Raw genomic sequence first — 15,640 nt, 5'->3', positions numbered from 1 at the left:
GATGATCTTGGAGGTCTTTTCCAGCCTCAGTGATTCTGTGATTCATCCTTCAGGGATTTTTTTCCTACAGAACATTATGTAGCTCGTCACTTTAAGAAGCTTAGGGAAGCTGATAGGGTATGGAGAATGCTGGCCGACAGATATAATGTTGGGTGCAAGTGGCTTCAGACACAAGAGGGTAGTGGATCTTGAAGAGCACCATCCCTGAACAGTTTGCCTCTCTCATTCGTAACATGTACATTTACTCTGCACTCTGAAAAATTCTGGAGAAAGTTTCAGCAGTTTTGACTTACAAGGTATAGAGCTTTCTAAATGGAATTATGTATTTGGAAGATAAGTGGCACTAATAAGGAAGTACCTGGTCTAACTATTAGGCACAATTTCTACTGCTTTATTACAGCTTCTAGCATATTGTATTTAGGTATGCACTGAATTTCATTGACACTTGTACAGTTTTAGGCTATAGATGGATAGTTCTATTTTATATTGGTGTAGATGCTCACAATTTCAAATACAATAAGGAAGTCAACACCTAGTGGCCAGTGTCCCAGGTTTACCCCCTTGCATCTATTTGAAGCCATACAATAACTCATAGAATAAACAGAAGGTGCTTGAAACTGGTCACAAAGAGTGATAACTGTGCTGAAACGTGTATTTAAATGTTCTCTAGGGGGAAAGTACTTTGTAAATAGGGTTCATCCTTGAATAACTATTGCTTTGCAAGTGAACAGTTATTTGAGTACTTGTAACTAACTAAGCTTAACTTTATTTATTAGGCTTCTTATATATTTTTAAGAACTTAAAACTAACACAGCCGCTGCAGAAATTGAGTTAGTTGTCTTTCGAAATACCTTTTTGAAATGACACTCACTCGGTTGAAGTTACATTTAGCAGGTGAACTGGCAAAACTTCATTCTTCCCCAAATTCCACTTTCTTACGCTGGTAACATTTCTCATAGTTTTCAGTTCAGTTTGGGTTCTTGTACAATGCTGAAGAACCTCTTAGCACACAGTGCTTAGGTATACCTGTTAATGCAACAAGCCCCGTTACGTTCTCGTGTGAAGACAAACTCATGTGGCGTTGTCTCTTGTATGCTTGCAGCCCTGTAGCAAGTGTAGTTGACAAGCAGAGGAGGTTGTGGTAAGGAACTTGGGAAAGCTGTGCTTCGTTTCCGATTCCGCTGCTGATGCAGGCCAAGGGAGTTGCTTTTTTTTTTTTTTTTTTAAATTGAAACTAGGATTTGACTTCCAAGGAAAATTGCAAGTTTTCACCAGCAGTGACAAATTCTCCTCTAAATTTGATCAAAAACCCCAGTACTGATAAACTTTGCAGAGCACTTCAGAAACAGCAATTGTTCCTATAGCTGGGATTGCTCTCCGCCTGTTTCCCAAGCTTAATTGCTCTTAGATCTCTGGGTGCTCACCTTTGGACTGCGGAGCAGATTGACACCTGGACTGCCCAGTTATTGAGAAGCTGGGAAGCAGGCAATGAGCGTGTTTTTTCTTTTAAAAAAAGAAAATAGAAACTTTCTTGAGGAATATTTTGGGTTTACTTGAAATTGTTTACATTTCAATTTTCCATTTTAAAAATACAGAAAATTCTTTACCGCCTTTGCCGCTCATCTTTCATAAATCCGACTTGCATGTGTCACCTTCCAGAACAGAGAGTTTTTCATCTTTTTCGGGGAGCGGGGAGGGAGATAGCTATGTTTTTTACTCCCCCTTCCCGCCCCATGTTAGTAAGCAAGCCTAGCACTGACAAGGCAGTTTCTCTGCTTTATCTAGTGTGTGTAGATATATAGAGAAATATATATACTGAGAGAGTCAACGTTTATGTCTAAAACATGGTTTCCTGTATGTGCCAGGATTTTAACTGTGTTTTATTCTTCTCTGTAAAGCACTTTTTCTGGCTTGGTTCGTGATTCTGCTGTGCCACTGAGAACGTAGGGAGAATAGGAACAGATCATGCTTGAAATTGTTGATCTTTTTTGTTGCTTCTATCTACATATGAGTTTTCATTATATAATTATATAGGCTTTATATTATTCCATTTTGTTGAAAGTAAAGGGTGATAGGGTATAAAATAATGTGAATTGGGTATCTGTTGTAATAGGATGTTTTTTTCTCATTTTCCTTACATATGTGTAATATGTTTTAGGTATGGGAAAATTGTATCCACGAAGGCTATTTTGGATAAGACAACAAACAAATGCAAAGGTATGTATGTTTGCCTTTATATTACATTCACCTGAAAGTCCTAATTGATTCTGTAAAATACACTAATGTTAAATTTTAAGTCCTTTCAACTTCTTTTTGTTTTCCCCACTCTTACTCGTAAACCAGTCTTATTCTTGCCCGTGGTCAGTATATTCAGTACATTTTTTTCCAGTGGAGCTGGCAGACAGCCTGTGTCAGTGGTGCAGCCAAGCTGGAGCGAAGCTGACGTGCACAGTGCTGGCTGGCAGTTTGCCTCTATTTTAAAAACAAAAATGGAGTTAAAAGCAGCTTTTTCCCCTTTTGCCTGGAGAAACTGGGGAAGCTTACAGAAGACTATTCAACTGTACTAAGCATCTGAAAAAATTATATATTGTGGAAATCAGCTCCATTGATTAGAGTAGTTTAAAGCAGCATTTAATTACATGTTCCAGTCCTCTAATTGTGTTTTGTTATATGCAATTGAATGTATTGGGAGCAAAGAGAGGGTTCGTTTTCACCAGTGTAATTGCAGCTGGAAAAAAATACTAGAAGTCCTCTAGATAAGCTGGATACATCAGTTCACTGATTTTCATCACTCATTGCAATTACAGTGAGATCACATCCCAGCAACGTTACATGGCGGGAGAAGGTGTGGTAGCAGACACTGAAGTTTCAGACTTCAGACTTTTTTTACAATTAAGAGGATAATTTCTAAGCATAGTGAAGAATTAAGTCAGCTGACTTAGCAATGTTAATAAGCGTAAAACTCATGAATGAGTATAAAGCTGATAGGCAGAGGCAGGAGAGGAAGGTTCATCGTTAATTGAGATGCAGTTTTTGTGCAGAACTTGGAAGCAGTGCAGGGGCACAGCTTCTTAGCTCCCCATCTTAGCTAATTAAAGGGGTGCTGACAGTTCAGAAACAGAAATTTCTAGAAATTTTTTTCCCCAGCTTGTATGCAGATGTCATCTGCATATATTGTGACTAGGAAAGAGCAGATGCCCTTTTCAGTTGCTTTAATTCATTAATACCTGTGACAGAACTTAACTGATTTATTCTGTCCATTCCCCCAGTTCCTGAAGAATTCAGTAGCTCTGTCAGTGATACAGCAATTCTCCCATTAATGTTTTAAGAGATTTAAAGTGACTTTTCCAATACAGGTTTTAAATCTCGCTGGTGAAAAGCAGTAAGTACAGTCTGTTGTAACAATATACAGCAAGGTAAGGCTGCAGGGAAGCTCACTACATGTCATTGAAATTGCAGTGGGAACGTAAGTAGGCAGAATGCAGATACCAAACTGGAATTTAACCAAAAGATTGACAGCATCTCTGGCTCTTGCCAAAAAAACCACGCCATGGGATTTGAACTAACTGGAGCAATAAGTAATTGAGTTTATGTCTCATCTAAAAGATGGCAAAGCTGGCTTTGATGGCATGCTTGGTATCAGTGTGTAACTTGGTCTGTATTGCACCCTGCAGTGTGGTGGTGGTGATAACCTGGGCTGTCATGGGTATGGAAAGCTAGTTTTGGGTATGGAAAGCTAGTTCTGCCTTGGCAGCACAAAACTTGATATGAGGTAATTCTCTCTGTTTCATGTCAAGATTTAACAGTCCACACCACCACATGTTACACAGAACAATATGCTGCTTTCTTCGGCTTCTTGGCAGGTTAAATAAGCTTGCACTGATGTACAGGGCTGCTCGAGTTGTTTTTCCTGAGATAAGGACTTTAAAGCTGGTTCAGTTATATCTTTACACAACTTTTTTGTCCTCAGTTTCCATTTCTACTCTTGTAGAGCTTTTTTAATTGTTGGGTTTTGTTTGTTTTCTTTTAACCCAACTTAGACATTGGAGAGGGATTTCTTTAATATTTGAGGCTGTTCACTGGTGGGAAGGAAGGGGGTTGAAAAATGCAGAATGAAGTTTGCAATAACATCTAGGGGAAGTAGCTTCCAAACTGACTGCCTCTTGGTGTGAGACATGAGAATCCAACGCCCAGGTTGCATTAAAAATCCCCAATAAGGTCTGTGTCTGTAAAGGCCAGGGCATATTGCTGTTCAGATGTCCTAGAACCCATTAGCTGTACATTGTTGTTCAGAATAAGAAAAGAAATCACTGCAAATACATGGAAATTGTTGCAATTAACTTTGGGTTTATTTAACATTTAAAGATTGCATTATATGGCATAGAAAATGCTTTCAGAACAATTTTTTACATTCTGGTTTCAGTAACAACAGTGGGCAAAACTCACTTGGTTTCACTGAAGCTGAGTTTTCACTTACTTTTTAAATTTAAGTGCCTTTTATCTATATACAATGAAGTAACTAATCAACCAAAAGTTGGGTTATGATACAGTAGCTATGCATCTTTTAAACTAAATTCCTCTCCCGGTTTTGAGTAAATGTTGTGTAACTTAGAGGCTTATTGGTCACTTATTCAAATTGGACTAAGACTTTAGTTTAGAAAAATTAACAGATTATGCTTTATTTGTCGATCTCTATGAAATAAACTGATGATGTCACATTTGCTCTTAGAAGATAGATACCAGATAACACAAAGCGAACAACCATACTACTTATTAGCAATTTGGACAAAATCCTGATAATGAGTGGGCATGGAAATTGATTTGTTCCACGAGGGTGGGTCCCCACCAGTTCAAGGTTGAAGGACTTTGGTAGATTGGTTTTTTGGGACTACATGAAGAACTTTGGAGTTCAAATTGGCTCTCTTCACCAACAAAAAAACTGTATTAAATAACCGTGCTATAGCGTATGAACTTCAATTATAAGCTGGTTGCTCTCTCATCAATGAAATGTTTTGTATTTCAGGTTACGGTTTTGTTGACTTTGACAGCCCAGCAGCTGCTCAGAAGGCGGTTTCTGCTTTAAAGGCTAGTGGAGTCCAAGCACAGATGGCAAAGGTGAGTTAAAATAACTGGCTAATTCTTGTAATGAGTTGTGAAGATGAACAAGCTTCTATGTTAGCAGAGCATGGGCAACGTGAATTTTCAAGTTGCAGGCCCTTTACAGAGAGTGCAGTCCTCAAGCCACGTGATATATTAAGGTAACAAAAGGGGGGCTTTCAACTGCCATTTCCCAAGTCATCTCAACTAATGAAATAAAAGAAACATAGTACGGTAAAGTCTCCAAACTCATCTGGTTGGGTTTATCAATTTATTCCTGATACTATTTTTCCATTGCCTTCATCAGAAGAAAGATTAGCAATAAATCATAAGAACTACAGCAGGCTTAACCGTTTAAATACAACATGTTAATTCCTGGAACAAGTCAATAGCTGAAATCATTTACAGCACAAAGGTATGAGAGGTTTTATACGTTGCCTGCTTGTTGTTACTGAGGTTAGCAGCCTTGCAATTTGTGGATGAATTTTTAAGCGCAGTGTGGCAAAAATTAACCTTGTGACTTTGTCTTCAGCCTTTCTAGTATATTTTCTGTTAAAATGTAAGTAAAATTTAAATCTGGGCATTCATGATAGATGTCTTGAAATTCTTAGCTAACTCTTTGACAACCTATTTTTGCATCAGGGCAAACCCAAGCATTATTAAAATAATGAAATATGATCTTTCTTCTTCTTCTCTCATTTTTACTGATCCTTGCCTCTGAAACAGATTATTAGCCAAAAGTGATCTTCAGAGCAGTGCTTTTTCAGCGTAAGATAAGTTTTTTCAAATCTATAAAATCAGGGAGATGATACATTAGTAATGATTTTGTCATGCGTTCATGTTAGGTCAGATGGCCTAGTTCCAATAGAGTGCCGTAAACACCACTACAAAATTATGAAATAAGGAAAATATTACCAACATAACCTGTTCATATAATTTGTGGCAGCTCTTCTCCTTAATTCTAATTAAAAAAAAAAAATATCCAGTAATTAAATAGTAACCTTGGGGACTTTTTTTAATAAAGTATCCTGCTGCAGATCTAGCAGGTCTTTTATAGTTATCCATTAGGTACAGATTTTTTTCAGATGAGATATTTTCCACAGCTTCTCATCTGAGGAGAACAGTTAAGCTAACAACATAAAATGTCTTTGGATAGATTCCAGGGCAACAAAATGGAAACCATATGTTTCATACTTAATGCATGTTTCATTACAGCCATGACACAAACATACATGCTTACTGGAAAACACTTTTGTCTTTTTATAAGGTTTTATGTATGCTTTATAAAGACCTTTTAATTAATCTTTAGTTTTTAGGTAATCACTTTATACACCAGATTTTTCAAACCTCTGTCTTCCATCTTATGGATATGATATCTAGGTGGGAGGGGAGAAAAAACAATGTGAAGTCATGTAAATTCATTTTGCTAATGAATTTTGATGTCTGATTTAATTGTCATCTTGAGTAGATGGAGAAGCTCTAACAATCTAGTAATCTAATTAATAGTTCCTTAATTTTTCCCATAGTATAGTTTTCTGACTCATTTCCTCTGGCAGTTAGTTGCAATATTGCTAATATTTCTTTCTGTGATTATTAATGAAAAAATGTGCACCATAATACCTGACAGTTTTGATTGATTTTTCTGACACTGTGTCAAGCCTGGTGACCTGTGGGAAAAGAGTGTTTGAAATATTAAAAGAAACAACCCCAAAACCAACCCAATGAATAGTACCACAACAAGCAGTCACAAGTCAGCAAGAGTTTGAGTGCGCTTTATTATTTTTTTTTTTTTTCCCCTCTCTATTTTGAGCCATTGGATTTTTTATTTTTTTTCTGGGCAGTGCTGTTCCCCTTTTTGACTTGTTCTGACTCTGGCTGCCGTGAACCCCTTTTTGCTGTGTTCTGCTGTAGCTATACGTTGGTGAGTTAAAAATTACTCACTTCGGCAAGATCCTCTACAAATCCTAGTTTAGTAGAAGCTGTTCCGATTGTATGTATTAAAACCTTTGTTGTTTGTTTTGTAGAGATAACTTCAGATATTTGACTTTGTGAGCTTTTCCTCTCCATGGGCTAAGATCGTGCTGTACTCAGCGGTCTGCTTCCAAGTTGACCTGCCTCCAGAAAAATATAATCTCGTCCACTGTGTTTCTGCTATTTGCAGAAAATGGCTTCAGGCCACATCCTGCCAAATCTGTTCCAGGGGGGTGACTGTTTGTGGAGAAGGGGCCATGTCTTAGGAGACACAGCAATAGTGTTAGTGAAGGAACCCACTCTCAGACCATGGCTCAAGCAACATCATGTCATCAGTTCTTCTGCTCTTTCCGAGATCTGAGTTGGGAGCGCTCGACTAAGACGAAGCAGCTTGGGAAGTGTTTTGCTCTGTGCTGGTTAACAGTGTCTTCCACTCACCGCTGCAATGGAAATGCCTCCAACAATTCCTGTTGGCCAGATAATGCTGCTAAGGGCTTACGTAAGATGATATTGCACTGCCGGGGGATAGGAGTAGCTTTTGGGCAGAAATCTAAAATGGAGGTATTGGGCTAATGGTAATGCCCCTCTCCTCTTTTCCCACTGAGTATTGCCAGCATTCGCTCTTATCAGTCGTCTTTTCAGTCTCTACAAGTGGCTGTGGAAAGGGATCAGGAGATGATGTAGCTGTAGCAGTAGCCAGCTTGCTTCAGGACCTAGTACAAAAGCAATAGCTTATCTCTTACTCTAGAGATAAGGTACAGAACGAGCAGATACATGTCTTGCAAGAGTACTGTTATTTCTAAGCTAGTTAGTAACCCAGTGTCTAATTGTTAATTTCATTCATTTTAATTTCTTGATATTTCTTTAGTGTAATTGGTTTATTTATTGTCCTTGCTCCTAGAGGAGTGCTTCGATAATAAACCACTAATCAGAAGTTCAAAAGCTCTGATTTGGCAGAGCTGTGCATTCTTAGGTAAGATCAGTAGTGGTATTGAAGAGCTCTGCCCATTTTCTATGTTAGGAAAGTTGTTACGGTTGCTGTCAGAGTGAATTTTCTGAGAAATGTCTGTCTCCTCTTCCCCCCACCCCACAGGCAGAGTCAGTGAGATAACTCTAGGTTTCTATGCTGTTCAGAGCAGATAGCAAATGACTTCATGTAGGAAGATAGATGCGTCCAGAAAATCTACTGTATATTGGCATTTTGAACAGAGATTTAAAAAACTGAGAATGTGTGAGGGATGTTTTAGACATGGTGAGGTCTAAATGCTATGGAGATATGAGTCACCTAAATCCTCATGGGTTTTTGACCTTGAACTTAACATAAGGCATTTGAGTCAGTGTCAGACAAAATTCTTTCTCATCAAGTGGTGTTCAGCCAAGTTCAGCTGTAGTTACTGAAGTAACTGTGTTTCAGATGATTGGAAAAGTGGCACTTTTAAGAATGAAATTCAACTTCCCACTGATCTTCTGGATATAAACTAATGTGTAAACATAAAAGGTAAAAAAGAACTACTGAATAAGAATGGTTAATAAAAACCACAGTTCTTCTCTTTCTATCTAGCAGACTTAAGCCAGGAGGAGAATGATTGTGTTTGCAGCCCAGATAAAGTCAGCTAGAGAGTATCTATATCATACTGGCAGCAATGTAGAGATACAGAAGCTGGCTAGAATACCAGCCTGACTGTGGCAGCTCAGAGTTCATCAAGTGTGAAACATCTTCCTTCCTGGCCTGGCCGTGACGTTTGTATAGCCACATCATCTAGCTCATGGTAGCTTAACAGATTCCTGAGATAATGTGGTGAAAGGCTTGTATCTACTAAAACTGTTCTGTATATGGAGTTACCATTTTTTGCAAAGAGCTTGTGATGTACTGTGAGCATCACAAGAAGGATTAACATACGTTCCGGTGTTCTCACAATTGTCTTTCAACCCTGTCCTTAAAATCAGTGTAGTGTCCTCCCTTAAAAACGATTTAACCATTCGAGTCCAACGCTATTGCTATAGACTCAACGAGCTTGATCCTCCAGACTTTATGTTGTTGAAGACCTTGCCTTTCTTCATGTCTCCTCTATTCTCTCTCTTCATGAGATTTTTAGGTCCTCTGTATGTACAACTTTCCTATAAGATTGTTCAAGATAATCTATAACTTAAACAAGTGATACTCATTCTTTTCCAGTTTGTGCTTTCCTATTTTTTTTTCCTATGGTAGCACAAACTTATCTTTAGTAAACATATGCCACTTATAATAGAAACCATGAAAATAGTCCATGGACGTGGAAGATTTCTGTGGTCAATGAAACTCACTAATTTGAGCCAAAGAATGCTGTTCCATGTACTAATGTGCGTTTTTGGGGGAAGACTCATTGTTTATCCATTCAAAGATTTCCCCACAGTTGCACATTTTTAGGACTAAGGGCTTCAGATTCATAATGTTATAATTTCCTCCTCCTTAAAATCTTCACTTCCACTGACAATTAAGTATGCTCCTGCTTGTATTGTATTAGCTCTCACATTAACAAATCACTACACTTTTTCAGGTATTTTAGGCTTGTGCAAAAAATTAGGACCATCTTCAGAATTGTTTTGTATTCAAATTGTGTCAGAAGGGTGCCTGTGATAGCAATGCAAAGTACGTTGTTGTACCATCATATACTGACTCCTCCACCGTTCTTAAGATACAGCATCAGTGTTCTGGAGTGGTCTGTTGTCCCTCAAAGCAACAGAACAAACTCTCTGAAACTCATTACGTGGGGGTGGTTTTTAGTTTGTGATAAATATTAGCCCACTGTCTGAGTTCACGTTGACCTTCCAGAACCCAGAGATTACAAGAATCTGTAACCTTTTATTTTTTACCAATGTTTACAAAGGCAGAACTGCGAAGCACTCCCCATGTGCTGGTAGATTTATCTTTCTTTCCAATTAATTTCAATGCAGGAGCATTTTTTAATATTCTAAACTTACTTTAGGTGACTTTTTTCCCAGGCGTATTTGGAAAAGATGAACTGTCACACTATATAAAGTGTGAACTGCACAGCAGGTATGGGATTTTTAGGAGGGAAAGGCTGCTTAGCCACTTGTCCTCATCACTTGTCCTTAGCCCTTACAACACTAATCAAGGCTTTTCCACAGTTATTAAACATAATGTATTAAAGTCAGTCTTCCTTTAAAATGTCACTGATTAAGAACATGGGTTTGAGTTAGCAAAATTGAGAAACAGCTAACTTTTACAGGCTTTTAATAACGTATTGGTTTTTGTACTTGTCTTCACGGTGGCAACCTTCCGGAGAATTAAATCAGTTTTCATTCCTACAGAATAAAGTAAGAAAATAAGTTTAGGTTACCATGGTAGCTAGTGCACTTAATCTAACTAGAGAAGGTAGGCATATTGCAATTTTTTTTATTCTGCATCTGGGCTTCTGAATGCCAAAGAACAGATGATAGGCAAACAGAAGCTAACTCAAGCAGATTTCTACAGCAGTTTTTAGCAGCTGGCTTGTAAGAAAAGTTTTCTTTTTACCTAGTTCCTGGTACTTTCTGTAGGCAATAGTATTAAATCCTGCTGTATTAGACTATTTAAGTAAATACAATCGATTTTCCTCCTTTTATTTGCAAAAGTTCTTGAAAGTCATTATAAAATAAATTGAAGGTAAGCCAGATTTTGCTTACCTGGTGGCTAAATGACCATCATGTCAGGAATTGCATTTGCATTAAATAAGACGGTTAACAACCACTTCCTTTGAGTGCACAGCTTCAACCCACAAGAGTCTTATCTCAGTTGCTAAGCAGTGCTGCAGCTTGTTCGGACAAGGGCCCAGTGCCCTGTTATGAACCATGGTGGCTTTATTCAGCTTTCTGTTGAAAATGGTGGCATCCATGAGCAACATGCAGAACTCCCCGGGAGCACCTTGGTGCCCTTCTAGCAAAGGGAAAACAAGAATGCCAAGGAATAAAAAGGGGACGTATGACTGCAGTGGTAGTCTGATTGCAAACTTGAGCACAGTGCTTGTTGTAGTTAAAAATTTATTTTCATACAGTTCTTACTCCTCTTTTTAATACAGATATGCCTGTGAAAATGAATTTAAATGTTTGGCTTATTAATCATATATAGTGTTTATGCAATTCTGGAGAACAAGTGAAGATTATGGTAGTGATTTTTCCACTGAATTGTCTTGTTAACAGTCTGTGGTCAGACAGTGTTAAAACTGTGGCCAAACCAGACATATTTCAGGGAGACACAGGCCAATTGTAAATTTTAAAGTAGTTTCTATACGAAGGCAGACAAGCATTTAATCCCTTCCCTATCAGCCAGAGGATCTTCCATGCTGTGAGCAGTGCCTAGTCACATGTTCCTGAATGGCTATCTGTTCGCTCTGACCTTACACAGAGCAAGAGAAAACAGATGTCTTATCATATTGCCAAGTTTCTTGCTTGCAATTTAGGAACGGTTCCACACGCACAGGGAGGTTTTTGTTAATTTCTTTCAGATGATGGTAGAGCATTTCGCATTGTGTAGGACTCCTGATCACCGCTTTGCTTCAGAAATTAATCTGCCAGGGCACCGTTCTGCATCTTTGTATTACTGTGTTCTGCTAGAGAAGTTCTAGAGACGCAGCTAAAGGTGTTTGGTGAGAAAAGGCCGATAGAAACGTGCTGACGTGAATTGCTAAAAATAAAACTTCCTAGTTTCCTCAGTAATATGGATGCTTACAGTAGCCCACAAATTCCCTGACATTGCCCATCATTTGCAAATATTGAACACTTCCAGTGTCTTTCAGGACCCGCTGAAGGTTCTGTTAACTGAGAAGACCCTGCATGAGATATGAAGTCTCTCAACTTAAACAGTTTTCCTAAACTGTGTAGAATTAAAAAAAAACAAACCTCAGTGGTTCAGTGGTACATATTTTAATGTTAGCTTGCTACCCTAAAGTAAGAAGCTTTCCACTGACGTTAGTAGTTCTTTTTGATCATTCCCATAAAATGGTACAAATAATTTAAAGAGATTTAAGATTTCCAAGGTGAAAGCAGCTTACATGATTTCATGGATTTTAAGCACAGGAAAAAAAACCTACTTTTGAAAGCGCTGAGAATGATTACAGGGAATAGGCAAGGTTTGAGTGGAGTTGTTATGTTTGCAGATATCTCTGCCAGTTTTACTTTTTTTGCTGAATTCCAGAATAAAAATTAGATTATCAAAGGAATTATTTTTCTTTTCTGAAACAGAACTGTAATAACCATGCGAGTTAAACTATGGTGAGGCAGGTTTTGGTAAGGAAGGACGTCACAGAACTTCACGTATTAAACTGCTGTTTGCCAGAGAGACAGAGGGACGAGTTTAAAAGTTTGTGTCTCTCCTAACTTCCTGAATTTTTAATTGTTTAACTATTTTCCATGCCAAAACCTTGTATAAAAGCAAACATCTGTTTGTATGGTGCTTTTTATAAAGATGGATGGGGAGTCCTAGTTGTGGTTGCCATTTGGAAGTCAGATTGGAAATCCAGCATGTTCTAAGGGGAAGGAAATGACTTGCTGCTTATGATCTCCCAAAACGCACCCAGAGAGCTGTTTTAAGGTTTAGTAGTCTTGTGGAGATGACAGAAGCTGCGTGGTGATGTAGGTAATTAACAGGCGGAGAGGAGGTGTTTTACACATTAATGGGTATAACTTTTCCACTGCCAATCTGTATAAAATTCCAGATGCACTCTAGAAAGACTTCAGTCTTGCTTTAGGTCTACCCCAACAGTATTATCTCTTTTGAGAAATAATGGCAGTCTTTTTTTTTTTTTTTTTTTTTTTTTCCTCTTCCCCTGCAAAAAAAAGAAGTGGATTAAATTAATCTGTCAATCTATCCTGACCTAGTGGGGCTCAGTGATCCTTATGGGTTCCTTCTAACTTGAGGTATTTGGTGATTCTACGATTTGTCCTTATAGCTGAACTGCTGCTGCTCCCCAGGGCGGCTGTGCCTGCAGTGCGGATACAACCTTGGTGTGCTGTGGAATGTGTTTGCAGGCATTTCAACGATTTTGTTCTGGGAGAGTTAGAGATGGATGAAATTTCAACTCATATTGCAGGATTTCAGTGTGACATCCTTATCCACTGGCCACTTTTTTGCTCTTCCTCACCCATGTCTGGCATCTTTACCAGTTCTAGCTGTGGGTTTATGTAGAAGTATCTTCAAACTCCCCTTTTTCCACTGTGGTCAGGATGTCCCGTTGAAGGATCAAAAGCAGAAATAACTAAATCCCTGGGAGTATTCAGGGTGTAATGGACTCGCATAGAGAAAGGGTCAGGGAAGCAGAAGTTAAGTAAGTCCCTTCCAGTCACCCATTCAGCACGCACCTGACCAAAGCCCAATCTAGTTACTAACAGAAAATGCAGATTGTTTCATGGGCTGCAAGTCAAATTTTTTCCATCACAAAATGCTTTCTGTTCAGAGAAAGCAATTTCCTTAGAACAGTTTCTTCAGATGCACTTTTTTTTTTTCACTCTGTTCCTAAGGGATTTGCAGTGTGGGTTAGTGGTAGAGTCACTAATACTCTTTCAAAGTTGAGCATTCCCTTCTCTAACAACATGGTTACATGATTTTATGGCATGAAGTTTTCTCTGCTAGGTGGACAGGTCCAAGAATAGAACATTCCCAGCGTGTACTGAGGAAGATCTTCGTGTGTTACAGTGAATCACAGTAGGTCTTTGTGTCCCTTGTGGCAAGGAAAGCTCATGATCTCTCATTCTGAACACACTGCCTGTGTAATGCAAAAGTGTGGTAACCCCCTAGGCTGGAGTAGGAGCCCGAGAGAAGGGGAATGTGATCTCCCCAGTTACCCCAATAAAACAGAATGCTCAGACATTCTACAGTTGACTGAATTTCTTTCTCTATTAGGTGTTTCTGAATGTAAGCATTTATTTTTTGCATGTAAATTACATTTTTATTAGTGTGAACAAAACAGGGCCTTTTTTATCTTTCCAAATGTTGTTAGGCTTTTTAATGAGAACATTTTTAGAATACAATTCAGGCTTTCTGTTATTATAGAATAAAACCATTAGCAAGTTAGATTAAAATATGCAAAGGGTCTGCTTTTCCAGCTTGCTTACTGTTTTAAGTTATGTAGGGAAGTTTTAGGATATCTGTGTGCAATACACTTCACAGCTTATAACAAAAAGTAAAAAATCCAAAATTTTTCCTTTCAAACACGATTTGGAGTTTCAGGAAATTATGCTATAGCTACAAATGCGATTTTGTAATGCCCGTGGCCAAAACCTCCTATGAAGCTTTTGCTAATAGTGTTCATTAAAGAAGGAAGTAAACCTACATATCTCTAGGTGCAAAACAAAATTGGCTAATACAATCTAAGTAACAAACTAATTCTAAAAATGTGAAAGCTGTCTTTATCTCAGACTCCTACCTGAGGAAATTTGAACTGTATGTCAAAGATATAACTACTGTCACATACGTTTTCCCTCCATAGTTGAATGCTGCACAGCAATGAATGTTAATGTCAGCTCTGGCCTCTCGGTGAATCCATTTTTTGTCTTCTCTTTCTGATGATTTTTCTAGTATAAAGGAGAAGTCAGGTGTTCTAAGGTAATTTAAATCACAAATTTCTATGTCTACTGTGTAGATTCAGTATTATTTGGGGGGGTGGGATATTCACACTAGGTAACACAAGGAAAAACATCCATGGTAGCCTAATGCCATTTGTAATGGACTGTAAAGGGACTGACTAGGATAACACTTGGGCACTTGGACAAGTTTGCATTTTGTAAGGTATGTGGGGCTTCAGTGTGGCTAGGAATTACAGTCATATCAGTGGCATAGCCACAGTGCAGATCAGGAGGATGTAATGGGGACATATTTTCCTTGTACAGGTCCTTTGATGCTGAAGTTTCTCAAAAACTTTTACAGAAAACTTGAAAGCCCTTTCGAAATGAATGTGAGACTTGGGGTGAAAACACAAATAGTGAAGGTCCTTAAGCATAGAATTCGCTTCTTCGTTTTTAAGTTTCGTTAGGTTTTGGAACATGAGAATTAATTTCTGTGCCTAAAAGGCACAACCTCCCCCACCAGCCCCCGCTCCTTTTTTTGTCCTAGGGAAAACCAACCCCAACTGAGAGGTGATATCCAAGATAGCAAATTAATAAATTACACAGTATGCTGCCAAACTTACTGTGATGTTAGTAATCTAAGGGCAGCTTAAGGACAAATTGATGTCTAATCTGCATAAGAAGGTATCACCACCCATACAGGTATAATCACTTTAATAAATACTTTAATTCCAATAGGAAACTGTTGTGGTTTTGTTTTTTTTGTTTTCTGGTTTGATTCAAACTTCCCTGTAAGTCAGCTCGCCCTCTTGTACAGAATGAAAATATGCTGAGGACTATGCCAAGAAAATTGTATTTGCACCAGATCATATCATATCATATCATATCATATCATATTCCTAATGCCAAAAAAGTTCTACTGAATACTGTGCATCCTGCAGAGACTTGGATATATACAGAGAGCCACAAGGATGACATCAAGGTTTTGCACAACTGTGAGGGCCAAGTCATATAGGTCTGTGTAGATTAAGAA

The 15,640-nt window shown here is 38.3% G+C and overlaps 1 protein-coding gene across 3 annotated transcripts in view; it reads left to right on the top strand.

Moving 5' to 3' along the window:
* The window catches only part of RBMS1 (RNA binding motif single stranded interacting protein 1), a 103,916-nt gene that overhangs the window by 59,185 nt on the left and 29,091 nt on the right, over positions 1 to 15,640 (top strand). For all 3 annotated transcript variants that reach the window (XM_035897096.1, XM_009641668.2, XM_009641669.2), the window contains exons 3-4: positions 2,159 to 2,217; positions 5,024 to 5,115. In XM_035897096.1, the coding sequence (XP_035752989.1) occupies positions 2,159 to 2,217; positions 5,024 to 5,115 (151 nt within the window). The remainder of the gene's footprint in view (positions 1 to 2,158; positions 2,218 to 5,023; positions 5,116 to 15,640) is intronic.

This window comes from Egretta garzetta, unplaced genomic scaffold (assembly GCF_000687185.1).
Source record: "Egretta garzetta isolate BGI_Z169 unplaced genomic scaffold, ASM68718v1 scaffold577, whole genome shotgun sequence".
In the NCBI taxonomy this organism is placed as follows: domain Eukaryota; kingdom Metazoa; phylum Chordata; class Aves; order Pelecaniformes; family Ardeidae; genus Egretta; species Egretta garzetta.
The sequence above is the reverse complement of the archived record's forward strand: the minus strand, read 5'-3'. Positions and strand labels throughout refer to the sequence as shown.